An 18,932-nucleotide genomic window follows, 5' to 3' on the forward strand; every position below is an offset into this window, starting at 1 on the left:
GACAGTAAATGTAAAGTGTTGATAATCTTTGATGTACTCCTTAGGCATGGGTCTGTTTTGCACTTCTTTAGCTGTGCAGGCAGTGGGTGTGGGTGAGTTACACTTGTAGCCACTGGATGGCAGCGAACCTCCACTAGTCGTCAGCTGTTTCCAGAATCCCTCTTTCCCTAGTATAGACGGCTTTATTTAGTGTATTGTGCTTGAAAGGAAAAAAGAACCAACATATAGTATCTCTGGATTAATCTCATTTTATTAACCTCTGAACATAAGATTTTATAGGGCATGAGATTGAAATGCTGTAAATCTTGTAACTGGAATTCTGAGGATTTCTTCTTGGAAAAGAAAAAAGCCTGATAAAGCTAGGACTGTGGGTTGCAGGTACAGAGCTCTTTTCATGGGTCTATAGGTCCATTATTAATAGTAGAACTTTACCAATTTCACACCCCTGCATCACAAATAATATTGCAACAATTCCCTGTAAGGAAAATATTTGCAAACATTAGCCGATGGCTCTGAGTAAAGGTAAGTTGATGCTCAGTATGTTGAAATTCACTCTTCTGAATAATTCAGTTCACAAAATTCCAGTTTGCAATTCTATCCCATTGGATAATCACTCAATAAAATGGTAATAAAAAGAGTACCTGCCTTATATTTCAATGCAAGAAAAAATATGAGAGTTGATAGTGATGTAAACCTCATGCTTCAGTCTAGGCTAATAGAGGAAAGTAGAAATGCAGAAAAAGCAAGTTTGCATCCTCTAATTAATTAGGGGCACAAACAAGAAAAATGACACTTATGGGAGGGGCTAGGATTTGCCTTCTACATTTATCAATGATTTTACTGCACATGCCCAAACACCGCCATCACTATCTATAGCAGCAAATTGAAAAAAAAAAAAAAATGACAAGAATAAGAACAACAATGGCAAAAAGAGGACACTTCAAGGGGATTAAAAAATAGAGGTATTACTTAAAGAAAGGAAATATTTTAGTTTATTTCAATACACATATAGGTAACTAAAAATTATCATTCAATATATTTTTAATGAGCACTTATTATGTGTCAGATGCTGTGCTAATCTCAGTATTCAAAGCCTTTGTTTAAAAGAAACCCTAGTATAAATCATATTTCTCAAATGTAATACTATTTAGTCTGACTATTAGAATAGAGCAATGAACAGTAGAATTTCAGAGAAGGGGGCCCTGAGATTCAGGAAGAACCTCACAGAGGGAGGGAAATGGGAACAGGTTCTTGACAGATGAATGGGACAGTGGCTGGCACAGAAGCAGGACGTGTGTTTCAGGCAGATTATGAAAGTGCATTTAGGGAAGCACGTACATCCCCCTGGTGAGAGTGCACCCTGCGATGTGGGTCCGGAGGAGTCTGCAGGGAAGGGCGGGAGATTCCCGCAGTTCTTTCTTCATCATTACATGCTCTTGGTGAGGACCTCCCCTCCCCTCAGGTCTTGATTTTCTCTACATATACTAGAATAAAATTTTTACATTGAAATGCAAGTTTTGAACTGATCTGTAATAAGGCTTAATCTCTACAAGAATTGAATAGAACTAATTAGGGATCAACTCTAAATGGAGTGCTTTCCATTTCAAAAACTTTTTACAGGACAAACTTTTGTGATTTAAAAATGTTTTCCATTTCATTAATTTTCTTTAGAAAAAGGAGAAGTGTAATTCTCAAACGGGGATAACAGTTTGGAGAAAAATTGCCTTCAACTAGTTCTTTAGTCGTAATTGCCTCCCATTTTCTCCTAGGAGACTGCCGTTTGCATCTTTGAGCATTTTCTGGATTAGAAAAGCAGTAGATTTTCTCCTATTGCTCTACATCACTCAACAAATTAACCCCTTCAAGTTTTGTTTTTCTGTACTCTGTTATTATTATGTCATGAATTGGGCACATCCTGTTTTCTGCTTTTCGTTGTTTGTCAGTGAAACCCACTCATGAAGACATGTTGCCTTGGACTGCCTTCACCTTCATGCTGATGGTGTGATCCTAACTTGTTTCAAAATGGTGCTCAGAACGGCAAGAGCATTGGTGATGATGTGAGATATTTGGCTGAGAGATGATTTTTCTTTTAGGCTTTATGGTAAGGAAAGAGGGAGACCCCAAAAGTGGGTGGGAATGTTAAGCGAGAATGAGGAAGAGGCGACCTGGATGTGGAAGGTGGAATGAATGGCAGAGAGACGAACAGTGCGGTTAATGGGGATCGGGGATATACTGTTCTTCTAGAATTTTCTATTGGAGCAGATTCAAATGTTAACCCTCTGTTTTGGAAAAGGGGTAGGAATAAAGCAGAAAAGCAGAGAAACTATTTTCTCTTGGCCTGCTCTAGCTCACTTTAAGAGCACTTACCTCAGGAATATGTTTTCATTTATTTTTTTCTATTATAAAAGGAAAATCCTACAGACTTTAGTTAGCTTTAAATTTTTTCCCTTTAAGTTTTTGGTGTGCTCTTGCTCCTACTTTATTCAGTGTTTTAGACTAATTTAAAAATTGAATTTTATAAAAAGTTCTTATTTTTTCAATCTTATTACATATTAAGGGTATATTTTACATATTTTGACTCACGAGCTTGATACAGCAGCCTGGATTTCCATATGTCTCGATAGGATCTTACAGTTTAATACTTTATTGTTGACTAGTTGTTTCCTTATTTAGTTTTATCTCCTTTGCTAGATTACAGACTCTTTCAGGGAAGGAGCTATGTCTTAATAACATTATTGTGGGTATATCAGACAAGCTTGATAAATATACCCTGGTTGCCTTTGGTGTGATTAATGAGCTATAGTAAACTGTTTTCTTAAACTATATAGCATTTCTTCCTAAATCATACCTAAAATATGGAATTAACTTTGTTACCACCTAGAAAAGGAATTATACATCAGGTTTGATATTTAGGGTCTTTCTTTGCTATCTTTGTTTCTATTAAAATAGAAACGGTCCTATATTTTTGATGATGTAATATTTGAAATTTAAAACAATCCAAAGAAAATAATTATTCAGATTGTTTTTATGTCAAATGCTAAATCATAGGTAAATTCTATATTTTCAAAATTCTTTCCTTCTCCTTGCCTTTGTATTTTCATATCTAGGTACATTTATGTCCCCAACTTGGAATTTACTTCAGTCCATGAAAGTTGACTTATGTAGTTAACTGTGCCATTTCATTTAGATGTTTGAATCTACCTGGGGGCCACATTTGAATATAAGGCCCAGTGTTAACTGTTTTCAGTGGAGAGTCAATAACAGATGGAAAATCAGGAAGCCGGCAATGCTGTAAGAAGCAGCAACTAGATATTGCATTATAAAGCAAATTGCTAAATCTGCTTGTGATAGGAATGTATGTATATATTCCCTGGGTGTCCTGTCACCTCTGCTCTGTCAGGAAGTTGTAATGCTGGTTTTGATAAGAAGTAAGCTTTGAAACTTATCCTCAAAGAAGCTCTGAAGGAACATTTGGTCTGCATAGAGTTTCTATATTTTAGTTTTGTTAGCAATAAAATGAACTTATTCTTTATGTGTGTGGTAAACGGAGTTTGTGTTTGAACTTTGAAATGCTATTTTAACATTTTTATGGTTGAAGAAAACAGCAATGTCTGAGATTTGTCTGTTAACATCTATAGGTAGTAATGACATTTATTACAAGTTGTGTTATGCTGTTTAAGAAAGGTGAAATACAGAAAACACCAACAGGTAGATAAATTGGGTTATTTTTGTCTTCCTTGGCAGTATAAATTTTGTTTTGTTGGTAGTGGACTAACTCTAATATAATTTGTAACTGTAGGTAGTTGGGAGTTTAAAGCCCTATTTAGACCCTCGATGAGGTTATAAATGTTTGTTCATTTACTAAGCAGTTCTTCCGCTGCCCTCTGAGCTTGCAATGGTATTGGTGGAGGTTGAGAGTCACCAAAAGCATAGCCCCTGTGCCTGCCCTGAACTCTGTTCTGCCGCCAACTGCTTGTTCTATTACTGTGGTGATCAAATTATTCTCTTTCTTGCTGGAAATGACTTCCTTTGATGTCTCCACAAGCCTATTCTTAAACTTTCCAAAGAGATACAAAACCTTCTTTGCAGAAACTACTGCCTGGTTTCAGATAAATGGATTTGCTGTATTGGATCCCATTCTTGCAATCAAACGTTTTCCTGCCTCTCAAACCAATGCATTCCATTTTAGTGCCAACCCCTTTGGCACGGGTGTTGAGTGCTAACCATTGGTGTTTATAAATACATCTTCCTTATTTTCATGGGTTTTCATTTATGATAAAAATAACAGTAAAAGGGCGGTTGCGAAGTCAAGCTATCACACGTTGGGAAGGTCCTCTATGATGGCGGTTAATTAATGTGCTTCCGAAGGGGTGATATTAGAGGCTCTGGACTGGGGTTATTCTTTGTTGCTTTGAGAAAATGTCTCTTGAATGGCTCAGCTAACAATTCCAAATATTGGAATTTTATTTTATACTGAATGACATTTGATTCATTTTTGTCATTAAATCTTTCTATAGGAAGGGATTTTGAGGTTACCATTTCATGATACCTTAGCACAAGAGAAAAGCAAAGAGGACCTATGTGCAATGTTAAATGAGAATTTTTATGTTCGTTGGTCAACCTAACTCTCTACTTATTTCTTTCTCTGTTTAACAAAACCTAACATGAAAGTGATGAAAAAGATAGCCCCCAGAATGATCCCTCAGTGAAACCTGAACCCTGGATCTCCATTTCCACAGCTGTCATCTTGGCTTTCTGCAGGGTTGTGAGTGTCTGCTGGTGGCACTCAGCCGGAGCAGGTGCAGCAGGCTGAGGACTTTCTCAGCATTATTCACTGCTCCTTGACATCTTCAATCCCAGAGACCAGATCATGGTATGGGCAGTGACTTGTATAATGAAATATATTTTTCCTTTTTTAATCTTTTTTTTTTGTAGTGACTATACAGGTATAGAACCATGGACCTTGGTATTATCAGCACCACACTGTAACAAACTGAGCTGACCAATCAGCCCAGATATACTAGAGCAGAATCAAATAAGAGTGAATATGAGTTGGAGTTTTTGTTGCTTTATATTTGGAAAAATAATCATGTATTACAATAGATAGAAATGATATTTATTACAAGTTATGTTATGGTGTTTAAGAAAGGTGAATGGCCATATGTGCCTTGGAAAAATATCAACTAAAGGGTATCATAAGGGTAAAGGTCATTAGCTCCTACTGCTTTCACAAAACGAGAATTATCACATTAATAAGGATTCTCATCTGTCTAATTAACACTAGTCATATCTTTGTTTGGATCTTGTATTTCTGAAAGCGCAAGTAATTAAGGCATGGGGTCATTCCTATGCTGTTGGTTTTCCTTTAGGTTATAATTACAAACAAGCTTTAATTAAAGAAGTGTTATTTTTATGAATTATGTATGAAATAGTGCTTAATTTTTTTTTGAGAAAATTGTTTATTCACTTGATGGGGGAGAAAAAAAACCTTTAATTTGGTCTTTACTTTCTACTATACACCGAAGTAATTTGAGATGGATATTTTTGTTGCAGCTCTTATCCAAAGTCATGGAGTACTAGAAGAAAATAGAATGTAAATTGATCAGATCAGCTCTTGGCTAAAACCCTCATCCTATGTGAATATAGCTATTCATTTTCCAGTGCCTGTGCCTGAGCATCTCAGTGCTCCTAGAATAAGCCTAAAACAAGAGAAAAGGCATTTTTTTTTACTATAAATTTATGATCACCCACTTTAAATGGACACTCAGTATTTCCCTTCCATTCTGAAAATTTTTCCTGGTCAATTTTCTCCTCTAGAAAAAATGTCTTTATTCTTTTCAAACCTCGAACTCTACTTCCCTTGGAAGGCTGAGCATCTTACGCGTTCACGTGATGTCCACTTACTTTGTACTTATCCTTTACATCTCAATTCAAATACTCCTCTCTATGGAAGGTTTTCTCTAACCCCCTCCAGACAAGATCAAGGCTTCCTATTTTATGTTCTCATAGCACTTTTTTTTTATAAATATATGATTTTATTATTTATTATTTTTATTTTTATTTTTGTTTTATTTTGTCAATATACAATGTGGTTGATTATTGTGGCCCATTACTGACACCTCCCTCCCTCCTCCCTCTCCCCCCTCCCTCCCAACAATGTCCTTTCTGTTCACTTGTCGTATCAACTTCAAGGAATAGTGATTGTTGTGTCTTCTTCCCTCCCCCTCCAGGTTGTTTGTGTATTTGTTCATTTATTTTTAGCTCCCACAAATAAGTGAGAACATGTGATATTTCTCTTTCTGTGCCTAACAAGGAACGACTGAATAACCAAGGTAGGCAATATGATCTGGAAAGGTTCGACATGATAAATAATAACCGTGCTAAGCGGCAGTACCAAAAGCAGGGTGCCAGAAAGACTTACTGTAATAAACCCTATGGTTTGCACCGAAAATTTGATTTCCATATCTTCATTCAGAGCCCCTGAGCTTTGCGTGGTTAGGTTTGAAAGAAGAGTTTTATAAAGCACTACAGCTTTATATAAAAAGAACAAATATCATGATCCAGGGAGCATCATTTGCTTAAGATTTGGGCAACTGAATGGAAAAAAATTCCTGTGGAGAAAATATCATAGATGTAACAGTACTGCAAGGTTAAAGTGGTCAATCTCAGATGATTAAATGATATCATGATTTTTCCGATATTTTACGTGCCATGTTATAAGATAGTACATGTAGAATTCATGTTAAGATAACAATGCCGTTACTTTAATCATGTAGTATGCTTAAAGGTAAGTAGCAATGCAGTTACTTTTAGCATGTGATCTAAGGTCACTCACTTAGGTTGTGAATTTTTCGGAGCTGGAAGGTGCCTGTAAGAACACTGGGCCCCTATCTCATGTTATTCATGGGGAAAATGGGGCCAGTGTGGCTGATGGTTTATCAAAGGCTACACAACCAACCAGCATGTGCAAAAGTCAGGATCAGAAATGTAGCTTCCCAAAGCCAATAAAACATTATTTCTACAGAGATACGTAGAGTTTCACCAGGGAAGACAGGACAAGGAGAAAGGATGCCCTGAGATAGTATTTCCTTAGTATATCCCTCTCTCAATGCCAAACATTTCCAATTCTTACTCTTTCTACATGAAAAGCACTATACAGAATAACGTCGGGAAGGTGCATTTAGCAGCAGGCACCTTTCTTCCTACATTCTATTCCTGTAGAAGTTGGATGCTGTGTTTAATGTTTGCTTTACTCTAAATGCATCAGCTTACCGTATCCTCTTCTGGGATTTCTCCTCTCTTTCCCCCACTTCTCTCTTTTGAATTTTGACAGATGAGGCTTCCAGAAAACTTGTGTATCTTTTTAAGCTTTTTCTGCACAATTTCAATTCATGAAAATGGTGGCCAAACCAACAAACAATGCCACTTCACTTGAAGCTTTTAGAATCATTACTTTATTTTGGCAGTGCAGCTCAAATGATTATAGCATCAAAACATTATTGGTTCCTTTATTTTCTTTTTATGATAAGTTTTTATTATGATAGAATAAAGAAAAAGGTACTGGATGTTTTTGGTCTTGCATATAATTACTGGCTTTCATGTTTTCAAGATGGAAAGACCGAAACGATGAGTAAAGAATCAGAGCTTTATTTACATTTCTTTAGACATCTAGTCTCCAAAATGTACTCTTTCTGTAGATTTCTCCATTCCTGTTTGAGTTCCTGTGATTCTTTGCTTTATCCATGCTGGACAAAATGCAGTCATCTCTGACAACTGTGTTTCCTTTCCTCTGCTACCAGTTGTCAGGTTCCATCAGTTTGTGTGTGTGTGTGTGTGTTTTGGTGAGGTTTGTTTTACCTAGTCTTTACTGGTCCTTCTTTAACTAGGATTTCTATATAGGAGTAGCTTAGGGGTAGCAAAATGTTGGATGGGGACAAGGGGACATGCATATTTTTATTTAGCTTGTTTGTTCATTTTTGGGTGGCTTGGGGAGACCTCTGCTCCCACCCTTCTATCGAATCCTTTATTTCTTCATCAAAGGACACTGCCTTCACTGTCTCTCCACTCTACTCCTTCCTGCCTACAACCACCAGTGTAATCTTCCTAAGGAGGACTTTTGTCAATTTATTCTTCAGCATCTTCCCAATGCCTGCAAAGGTTGTTACCTTAGGTTGATACCCACTGTTCAGCCTCAACATACCTTTCAGGGATGAATCAATATTTTTTTTCTAATAGCTGCAGCACAAAACAGGCTGTCTTGAATTCCAGCCTTTACGCCTGTTCTTGACATTTCCCACATATGTTATCTCTGCTTTTTCCTATCTATTTATTTGAATCTGGCCCTTCTTCAAGCCTTGCCTTATCTTCTCCAAGAAGTTTTCCTTGATTACCAGTGCTTATAAAACTGTATTGCATTTGACCTAAACCATCATCAGATGAAACATGCACCACTGTGTCATTCACCAAGAAAGAAAAAACAGCTGTCGACTAAACTAGGATGCATTTTTTTCTTAGAATTTTTATTTTAACTGAAAAAGCTCTTTTAGACTTAAACAATTAGATTTTAAAAAATCAAATATTATCACTGTGCATCCATACAAAGATAAATGCATTGAATTAGTTAAGATATTTCTAAAACTTCTTCACATTTAAGATCTAACTCTTCCAGGATTTTATTCCAATCCACTAACACCCATTGTGCAAGTTGCGATGCTGGTCTTTTCCAGAAGGTGTCAGTGAAGATTTTTAGGAACCATCCAGGACACACATTCCTTCCTCAAATGGACCTTCAGTGGTTTGCCAACTGTAATATCAAGGTGCTGCAGTGGCCTCATCATGACACTTGGGGTGACAGCTGGTCCGCACAAGTGCTGGCAATTTCACTCATGTGCCCAACTAATAGCAATGATAAGAGGATGCTGAATATAAGATGCATCAATTTTAACACAATAAAAGTGAAAAACATGTGCAACTCAGAATGGAAGAAATGTGGTGCTTTCTCATCCCACTGAACCCGTTTGCCATTTTTATATGCTGTCTCTTGTTTTGCTGTTTATAAGGCCATTAAACTGATGAATGCGTTTGATTCTGTTGGGCCTCACTAAGACATTCTTAGAGATGGAAATGTGGATGGTAACTTGCAGAGCCTGGCTTACTCTTTTTCTTGGAGTGTACTCAGAAATCAAGGGCAAAACTTCCAAAGAGCTCGAAACTGGAATTTGTGGGTTAGATTAATATCATTCCTTGGGAATTTGTCCCCACATTGATATTGCCACAAGTTGTAGTCATAACTCTTTTGCAAGTAAAACAAATATGATTATATCTTTTATTTATTAGGTGCTTATGAGGATACAGGAGTTTTAAATATATTTAAATCCTTACCAGTCTGTTAGGCAGGTGGTTTTATTTCAAATGTATAACTTAGGAAACTAAAGCTCCAATGTCATGTAGCTGGAAGAAGACAGAGCTGGGATTTAAGTCCAGGTCTGCCTAATCCCAAAGTTGCACTTTTCTATTATGCTATATGGCATACAACACAGGGCTTCAAGGCCCAAAGTAGGTGACTCCATAATTTAGGGATGAGTTCAGGAAATTTTACACTTTGGAATATGTATTAGTCCATTTGTGTTGCTATAACAGAAATACCTGAGACTGGGTAATTTATCAAGAACAGAGGTTTATTTGGTTCATGATTCTGGGACAGCTGCATCTGGCGTGGGCCTCAGGCTGCTGCTACTCATGGTGGAAAGTGGCAGGCAGCTGGCAGGTACAAGCAGATCACATGGCAGGAAGAAGCAAGAGAGAGAGAGGGATGTGCCAAGGTCTTTTAAACAACCAGCTCTCACGAGAACTAATAGAGCAAGAACTCACTCATTAATCCCCCCACCCAGGGAAAGCATTAATCCATTCATGAGGGATCTGCCTCCATGACTCAAACAGGTCCCAACACTGTCACTTTGGGGACCAGATTTCTGCATGAGTTTTGCAGGTACAACACATCCAGACTCTATCAGAATAACCACAAAATGGTAATAATTCAGAACAGAGGTTCTAGTAAAGCTTTAACCTTACTTTTTAAATACACTTTCCAAAATTTCTAATTATATTTTATTTATAATTATACATTTATTTATGTGGTATTTGTTTAATATTTACCCCCATTAAAGGCAGGAATGACCAGTTTTCATTGATTCTGAGATGTTCATTTTTTATATCTTAACATCTGTGAAATCAGAATGCATCTTAAAATTGGTGCTGTATTTAGGTTTAATTGGCAGCATTTTATTTTCTCTTTCTGAGTGTGGCATTGAATAATTATGCATCTTCCAATTAATGTTTTTTCATGTTTGAGTAAATGTGTGTTTTTATTAGTTGTTCTATTTATAGTATATAGTACAGTGCCTGGCCCCATAAAAAGCACTCACAGACATTTGTTGAATGAATGAATAAATGAATGAATGAATGAAAGTGGAACTTCAAACTTTGCCTGAAGGTACTTGGATTTCTGAACGAAGTCTCCTGTGTATATATGGCCCATTGTCCACTCTAGTTTTCCCATTATGCCTGACTTAAGATTTGTGTATGGCCAATATTTTCAGCTGGGAGAGGTGCACTGTCCGTACATACAGGGCTGCAGAACTCCTGGTGTAAGAGTTCCCACAGGTGGAGTCCTGCCAGTTGAAGCCATTGCCTGATGAAAACTACTTGTATGAAAACCTTTTTGACTCTCTTACTGAACAATTATTTGATAACTTGTCCAACTATCAGAAATTAATTTTCTTTCAGGGGGAATAAGGGATAGGGAGGTCAGTCATAGATTCAGGCTTGCGCTTTCTCAGTGAGCCTTCTTCAGGGGTCTAGGACCCTCCTGAAGATCCCTGAAGACACCTACTGCTTCTACCTTGCCCAAAGGAGGTTGAAATTTAGCCACAGAGGCTGGAAGACTTTGCAGTTTGCTGTGAAGCCTCAAGAGAGTCATAGTTACGCCTGCCAAACACAGAATGAATGCCATCAGCCATCTGTGGAAATCTCAGAAAGTAACTCTCCCCAAGAGGTACATTGTAAATGGGCTGCTGCTGCCTAAAATACCATTAGTGAAGCACTGATTTAAATGTACCTAATGAAAGATAATCGATGATGTAATGAATTGTAACAGATGTGTCCTGAGGTTGTGTGTTGACAGAGGCTTCTTGGGACTGATAGAGTTGCTGAGCGAGGCGGCTCAGATCCACCTGCCATTCTCTGGTGCCCTTTTGACACCCACAGAGGACAGCGACTCTGAGTGTAGGTATCTCTCTTCACTATTCATAATTAGAACAGAAAACAGCCCTTTACCAACACACAGAAGCTGATTTAAAAAATATCCTGTAAATAAACTCAAACTTCTGTGCTCCAGTTATTTGCTTACCAAATAACATTCAGGTTAATGTTGTCTAAATGTTGTCTCTTTATTAACCCTACATATGGAGGCCACACCCTAGAACTGCCTGTTGACTAGCGGAATCTCCCATATTCAGATCCCAAATTAGCACCACAGCTTTCAAGTCAGTCTCTTGTGAGGGTGAATAGCAGGATATTAGCAGGGTGAGTTTCCACTTTCCTGATTCTCCTCGTATGACCTGATAGGATTTGAGTTGCTGGACCTTGAATTCCACGGACTAAATCCTTGATTCAATGAGCCCAACCCTAAATGTCCTGTCTTTCACTCATCTTGATGAGAGAAATCATACATAAGAGATCTCCCAAAGCACTTGGCAGTGTTTCCCCATTATATCTTCACAGTAAGGGTGATCAAGATGTTTAGCCACATAGGATAAATTACCAGGGTTTATGTGTATGTGGAACTGCGCAAGCACCAGTAATTTATGGACATCATTTGCTATTTGCATATGAAATAGGCTTCTTGTTCTTTATAGGGAGAAAATGGCTCCTTTGGGTCACAGTTAGCCTATCTGGCAATTAGTCACAATTAGTCACAATGCTGGCAGTTAATAGTGCACACAAAGTTGTTTAGACAAAGTAAGACTCAGTTTCTTAACTTGAGTGATATATTCAGAGCTATGGCTTCTCTGCTTTCTGTTTTGATATGGTTTAAATTTTCTCATTGTTCAAAGAAATTATTTTCATATCTCTATTGACGCAAAGCTTATTGTTGGGTGCTGCATAGAATTAAACAGCATCAGAAGAAGTTGTGTTGCAACCGAGCAGTTAAAATGCTTTGATTGGTTGATAAACACGATTAAGAGGCATGGTTAAACTGCATAGTGTATACACAGTATTACCCTAACAACCTAAGGCTTTGGAACAGAGGAAGGGCCTAAGGGCAGAGACTCTAGAAGGAAAACATGAGCAGTACAAGTAGACTTTTCTTTTTTATTCTGTGAATGTGGTGAATAGTACATGCAAATTAGAAATGTGAGAGTGAAGCTCAGGTCCTCCAGAGGACTTTTCATTTGAAAGCCTGTTGCATGGTTTCTCAGGAGTTAGGAGACCATTCTGGAAGAGCTGACTCTGGCCAGTCCATAAGCTGTACGGATTGCTGTGATGTTTAGGATTGGTAGGAGACAGCTTTGGAAGCAGAGTGTCACCCGCGTTTTAACGGTAAGGACCTGTCATCTGTAAATCTGCACGTGTATTTGGGATTATCATCTTCACATCTGGGTGGAAAAACACATAAAAAAAAGTTCAAAGTTATACACTGATGAATTCATGAGAAACGTATTTGTTTACTAATGTTTGTATGGTGTGCAAGGCTACATGTTCTTATTACAAATTAAAAAAAAAAAAAAGATTTGCATCCTTAGGCTTTTCTGCCGCCTAAACTGTAAACTCACGTAGAGACTTACAATGCATCTTTTGGGAAGACACTTGCCTGTGGCAAAAAACACATTCAGTTTAAGCAGGCTTCTTAGTTTGAGCACTTTGTATTCTTTCCAACCTGTAAACTTCTGTTGGTGATTAGAGATAGTTAAGGCAGAGTCTAGGCTGCTCTTTGAAATCCCCCATTCTCTGTGTTCTCTGTGCCTTTAAATGAGGTCACAGACGTGAGAAGCAAGGATGTGCCTTTGGAAGTCACATTGAAGGAGAGCTTCCTTAGCACAGGGCTCAGCTCAGCAGCTTTTTATTATGCAAACACACAGAGAGGGATTTGGAAGCGCTTCCACTGCCAATTAATGTCAGAAGAAAATGGAGGTTTCTCTAGGACTCCAGTTTGCAACATTAACACATGCTTCCTACTGGGCTTCATCACTGCATCTTTTTATGTATCCCCAACAGCCCAGATGATTCTCTCTAGCCTGGAAAAGAGCAGAATGCTGTCTCTGCATTTTCAACCTACTCTACCACCTGCCCTCTCACTTCCCCAGGCGTTGTGATTCTGAAGCATCCTTCTCAAGGTGGACATCTTCCAGCCAAGCCCCTGCACTTGCTTGCTGGCAAACACTCATTGTTTAAGACCAAGTACAAGTGTTGTCTTCTCTGAGAAGCCTCCCCTGACATTTTCAGGAGGTGGTGAGCGCTTCCTTCCTTGGACCATCTCAGCACTTTGCTTCTATGTCTGATAGAGCCTGGTCACATCACGGCAGTGAAATATTTGTTTACATATCTCTTTCCCTAGATGGACTGTGAGCTCCTGGACGGCAGAGATGACATCCTCTCCATTTAAAAGTAACCTCCCCTTAACACAGAGCTTGGCACACAATACTGTAGGGGGAAAGGGAACTTTCTTTCCACCCTCTGAAGGTTTGATAATTTGAGTCTCTGATACCAACAGAGTAACAGGAGAAAAGGTATACAAATTTATTTGTACATAGGCATGAACACCTCACAAAATATAAGACTCAAAGAAGGACGAGATAGTTGACGCTTAAATAGAATTTTGAGCTACAGAATGAACTAGGGGCGTGGGGCTTCTGGGAGCAGAGGGGATATTGCAACACAAGCTGTGGGAGGGTGAGGGAAGGAAATGCATGATTAACAAAGGTTATCTTGTTATACAGACAGAGTGTCTCAAGTAGCAGCCCTCCTAAGACTAGGCAGTGTTGACCTTTAGTCTCCTTTCCTGTGCGTTAATCTTCCCTGTCTGAGACGTTATAGGGAGGGGGCTCATGACAATTACATTCCTTTTGGAGAAACTGCCCTTATTCACATAAGAGAACTTCAGGAAAAGCCCTTCCCTGCATTTGCTGCTCCACAGGTGTTCACAGATTGAAGTCCAAAGTGACATATTTTGGGTAGGTATTGTTTTCTGAGCCACAACAATATACCTTAACGTATGCTGTGTAATAAATTGAATGAGTTTGACATTTCACATGTCTAAAAATGTTTCCTGTACTTCACTTCCAAGTCTAAAATATTATACTGGATTATAAAACCTCAGGTATAATTATTGGAAGTAAGTTAAGTATTTTGGAGGTTTCCTTTATATGTTTAGGATGCTGGTTTATTTCACTCCAATGAGGTATGATATTAACAGAATTATCTTGATAATGTTGCAGTACATTATGTAAGTAACTACACATTTTCTATTTAGTGTGTTAAAGAAAAAATTATTCAATGATATTGGTTAAAGCATGGTAAGTAGGGATTTATTTAGAATCATTGTGATAGGTATCGGGACTCATACCGTTGGGGAGAGAGATTGGACTCAACTTTGAATACAGCATATGCAAATGGAAATTTATAGCCGGGTTGCAGGGTGGGGGGTCAGTGAATGGAAAGTTACTAAGAGGAAAAATCAGGGGTAAGGGGGATTCTGGTTAAATCTACCTGCCAAGATTCTTGCTGAAGACAGGCTGGGGTGATCAGACATCACCTGGGCAATGGTGAAGGATGAGGATCCCAATAGGACATCGAGGGTGACCAGGTATTGAAGGTGGAGGGTTCTTGCTAAACTAACTTAACAGGATTCTTTGCTGAAACCGGATTTTACAGGTAAGTACACAGATGTGCGTTGGGGAAGGTTCAGGAGCCTGATTGAAGTTTGGTCAAGAAAAGAATCTTTGTCAACTGATATGACAATTCATTAAATTATAACTTCATGACCTAAAATAACCATTGGGAAAGATTCCAAAGCTACCTAACATAAAACTATATGTTTGTATTTATTTAACCTTGGCCTGGAACTATTACTGTAAAGATGATATATTATAATTAGGTGACTGTAATATAATAATTGACTTAATCCAAAACCTACCTGCCAGTAACAACCAAATGTACCAGAAGCTCTATGAGTTTAGAAAAGTCAAGTTATGTACCTTCCTCTTGTATAATAAACACAAGTGATTTTCAGTTAAAAAACTTGAATTAATTCTGTATATATTCACTCACCTATTTGCAAAAAATGTAACCCAGATGTGATGTCTGCCTTCTTTCTGCTTTTCTCATAAAGACTGCTTACTACTTAGTTACAAGTGTACAACGGCCATGAACTCCAGACTTGTGAATTCTATTTTTCTTTCCTTTCCTAAAATAAAACAGAAATATATAATTTTACTGATTGACTTTGTCGACTTCCAGAAAAAAACCTCAACAACTTGAGAGTTATATGACAGTCCTCTTGACTGTTAAACTCACCTAATTGCAAAGCTGGTTTTAAAATGGAGAAAAGTTTTCTCCCTACTGCAGGGCTGTGTATGGTTCATGTTTTATACAGTATGTATTTATGCTAGGGAATACTGTGGCTCATGGACTTTCAGATTGCTACAAGTTTTCTCTCAATAGTGATTCTCTTGGGTGTAGAGGCTGTGGGGGAAGCAGGCGCACACTCTGCAGGGAGGCACACCCCTTTCCCCCCGCTGAGAACTCTGCAGGAGGCAGCCATTGTTTCCAGTGGGTGCTTAGTGGAAGCCAAGACAAAAAGAGCCTTTGCTCTCAGGTAACTTTTGAACTCTGAAAGGCTGTCAGTTTTGTTATTCTCTGGCAAAATACCAAACCGATTTCAACATCCTCTGTTAATCAGGCACAGATCTATTGGGCTCTGTCAATAAATTTCACATATAGATGGTCAAAATAGTGTCCTTGGAGTGCTGAAAGGTGAACCACTCTAGGATTTAGTGGGGAGGGGACAGGTACCACTTGTTAATTAAGGCTCAGTGAGGACACTCAAGCCTGAACAAGTTAATGCCCAAAGATGCCCACGTCATCATCATGCCATAGCCAGAACCCTGGGAGATTGTGACTGTAGGTGCAAAACGTGTCCATTCCACAAATATCTCTTGAATGCCTACTTTGTACCAAGTGCTGTGCTCCGTGGTATGGCGGGGAAGAGCCCTTCCAACATCACAGAGTTTAGAGCTGAACTTTTTTTATCATTCAATTTTTGCACAGTCTAGTAGGGAGAAAAAAAGAGGTCTAGAGTTAGAAGGACTATGCTTCTAACTCTAAATTTATGCCCTTGGACTTTCTCTGTTTAAGTTCAAATGAGAACATCAGGTCAGAACCTGGTTGTACTAATTATGATCAGTTCATAAAATGACTTTCTTTGGAGCAGTGGTCTCAGGCTGGGCTGCACATTACAATTATCAGGGGCACATTAGAGAAAAGTAGCAATGCCTGGCCCCACTCCTGACCAGAGAAGTCAGAATTTCTTGGAGGTGGGAGGCTCAGGCATCAGGATTTTAAATCTTTCAGGAGATTTTAATGAGCAGCCAGCTTTAAGCATGATGGTTTGTTGTATGAATAAGAAAAGTTGGGGAATTTCACCCGGTCCCATATATGATGTGAACAGTGACATATGAGATTTTTTTTTTTTTTACCATATGGGTAAAAGGCACTTGAATTATGTGGTCCCTGCTGCCAGAAAGAACTCTTGGAATTCTACAAGAGAGGTACTTCTGATTTTTGGAATAAAAACACTGTGGGGTTAGGGGAAGACACAATATATAGCCATGTGAAGGCTACGTCTCATTTTGGTCCAGAAATTTGGTATGCAGAAAACAGATTCCAGGTTAGAATTTGGATGATGGAATGTTGGGGGGAGGGGAGGTTGTGGTGATGGGGATGCCTGTGCAGCAAGTTTTGGGTTGTTTGGGTGAAAAATTCATACACAGTAAACGGTAAAGAGAGAATCCTTTATTTGCCTGGGAAGAATGACAGAGAAGGGAGTTAGTAAGTGGGACGACTTAGGGGCCCTGTAAACTCCAGCAAAAATAGACAAGATTCCAAAGCTTATTCTGGGACACAAGAAAATCGATGGTGCCTTCTTTATTTAAGTGCTATCTCTTCGCAATAGAGGGGGAGTGTGGCTCTTGTTAAACAAAGGAAGGCTTCACTGCAGCACCTGCTGTGAGTGGTAGTAGCCAGCACGGAGTCTCTGACTCTTCTGGAAACTACTTTCCTGAAGTGCTGTTAATTCAGGAAGGCGGGGCAGCACTTCTTTGCAGCTGTGGTCCTTAAACCCGCAGACATGAAATGAAAGGAGAGTGAGAAAAGACAAGATGCGAAAAGCACAGTTAGAAGTAGAGAGTTTCCAAATTGTGGTTCTCACACCCAATTAAAGAGCGGGTGAGGATGGGCCAGGCAGCAGCACAGAGCAGCCTCTTCCCTCCTGCAGAGTCTGGAAGAGGAGATGGGGCGTGGTGGGTTAAAACAGAAAGCTGGAAGGCAGAGAGGGAGGCTTTTCTCTGTAGGAAGACATGGAAATGGGGTTAACTTTGTAGAGGAGGCTATAAAAGGAAAGGAGTGAGAGAACTGCTCCCTCAGTTTCCATAATTCAAAAAATTTATATGGGATGTAGGCTGTGGACCCTGAAAGAGCCCATTCTTCGAGATGGATCATGAGTGGTTCACCGAGTCTAAATTCTGAATGGAGCTGGGTAGCTATTTGCTGACTACAGGTTACACATGTGCCCTAAGGTTTCCACAGACTGCTGCCTGTCCCTGCCTGTGCCACAGGTAACTGCTGTGACAAAGCCTTACCTTGCCACCTGAACTTAACCAATGGACTGCAACCTATCAAGTGTTAACTGGCCAGAACTCAGCAAGCCAGGATCCGTCTTTTGCATAGTGGGCCAAACCAATCAGAACTGAGCAAGCTCAAATCCCTTATTTGCCCAGAGGACCAGAATGGGAACGTGGGTGGGGACTTTTGCCATATAAGACAATCCGTCTCTCTGTTCTGGTGGAGAACACATTAAATTTTGTTCACCGAATAGTCCCCCTTATATCCAAATCCTTTTCCAGTGAATTTTTTAAAAAAGGTTGAGGTTAGTTATATTTGCTGTAAATTGAGGTGGAGTGACAAGCCATACTCATGACAGAATTCCATGTAGTAGTTTATGCTGGAGTCACAATAGCACAGAAGACCTAGGAGCCTATTGACTGAAGTCTGGGTCTGTGATCATGGAACTTGCACTGGTCTAGAATAATTTGTTCCAGCCTTTCATTACTTGAGAGTGACTTGTAAAGTGATTGACCTGGTAATTTTCCACTGATTAGTTAGTAATTGAGGCTTTGCTCTTTGCAGGCACTGGTCTGGGCACTGTGGATATTGCAAAAACCAAAATAGAAAACATCCCTTCCCTGTAGAGCTGGTGCTCTTGTAGGAATGATGAGATTCCATTGATATTTACTTTGTTCTACTGCTCAAGAGATAAGGATTAGGTTATATTTGCAGCAGAACCAGCCTGGGCCATTGGGCATCCTTAAAAAAAGAAAGTAAAGTTCTTTCCATCGGATGAGTGGATACGGAAAATGTGGTATATCTACACAATGGAATACTACTCAGCTATAAAAACGAATGAAATACTGCCATTTGCAACAACATGGATGGACCTTGAGAGAATAATATTGAGTGAAACGAGTCAGGCAGAGAAAAAGAAATACCACATGTTCTCACTTATTGGTGGGAGCTAAAAAGAAAAACAAACAAATTAATTCCCCCACGTACACACACACAAAAAAACCGGGGGGAGGGGGAAGAAGATATAACAACTA

At 39.0% G+C, this 18,932-nt stretch overlaps 1 protein-coding gene across 1 annotated transcript in view; it reads left to right on the top strand.

The window, feature by feature from the left end:
• Positions 1–506: 506 nt before the first annotated feature.
• DNAH5 (dynein, axonemal, heavy chain 5) overlaps positions 507–18,932 on the top strand; it is a gene marked incomplete at its 3' end in the record, with an annotated part of 181,984 nt that continues 163,558 nt past the window's right edge. The window contains exons 1-2 of the mRNA XM_008569081.1: positions 507–522; positions 1,944–1,999. Of these exons, the coding sequence (XP_008567303.1) occupies positions 507–522; positions 1,944–1,999 (72 nt within the window). The remainder of the gene's footprint in view (positions 523–1,943; positions 2,000–18,932) is intronic.

The sequence above is a fragment of the Galeopterus variegatus genome, unplaced genomic scaffold (genome assembly GCF_000696425.1).
Source record: "Galeopterus variegatus unplaced genomic scaffold, G_variegatus-3.0.2 Scaffold463, whole genome shotgun sequence".
NCBI classification, from domain to species: Eukaryota; Metazoa; Chordata; class Mammalia; order Dermoptera; family Cynocephalidae; genus Galeopterus; species Galeopterus variegatus.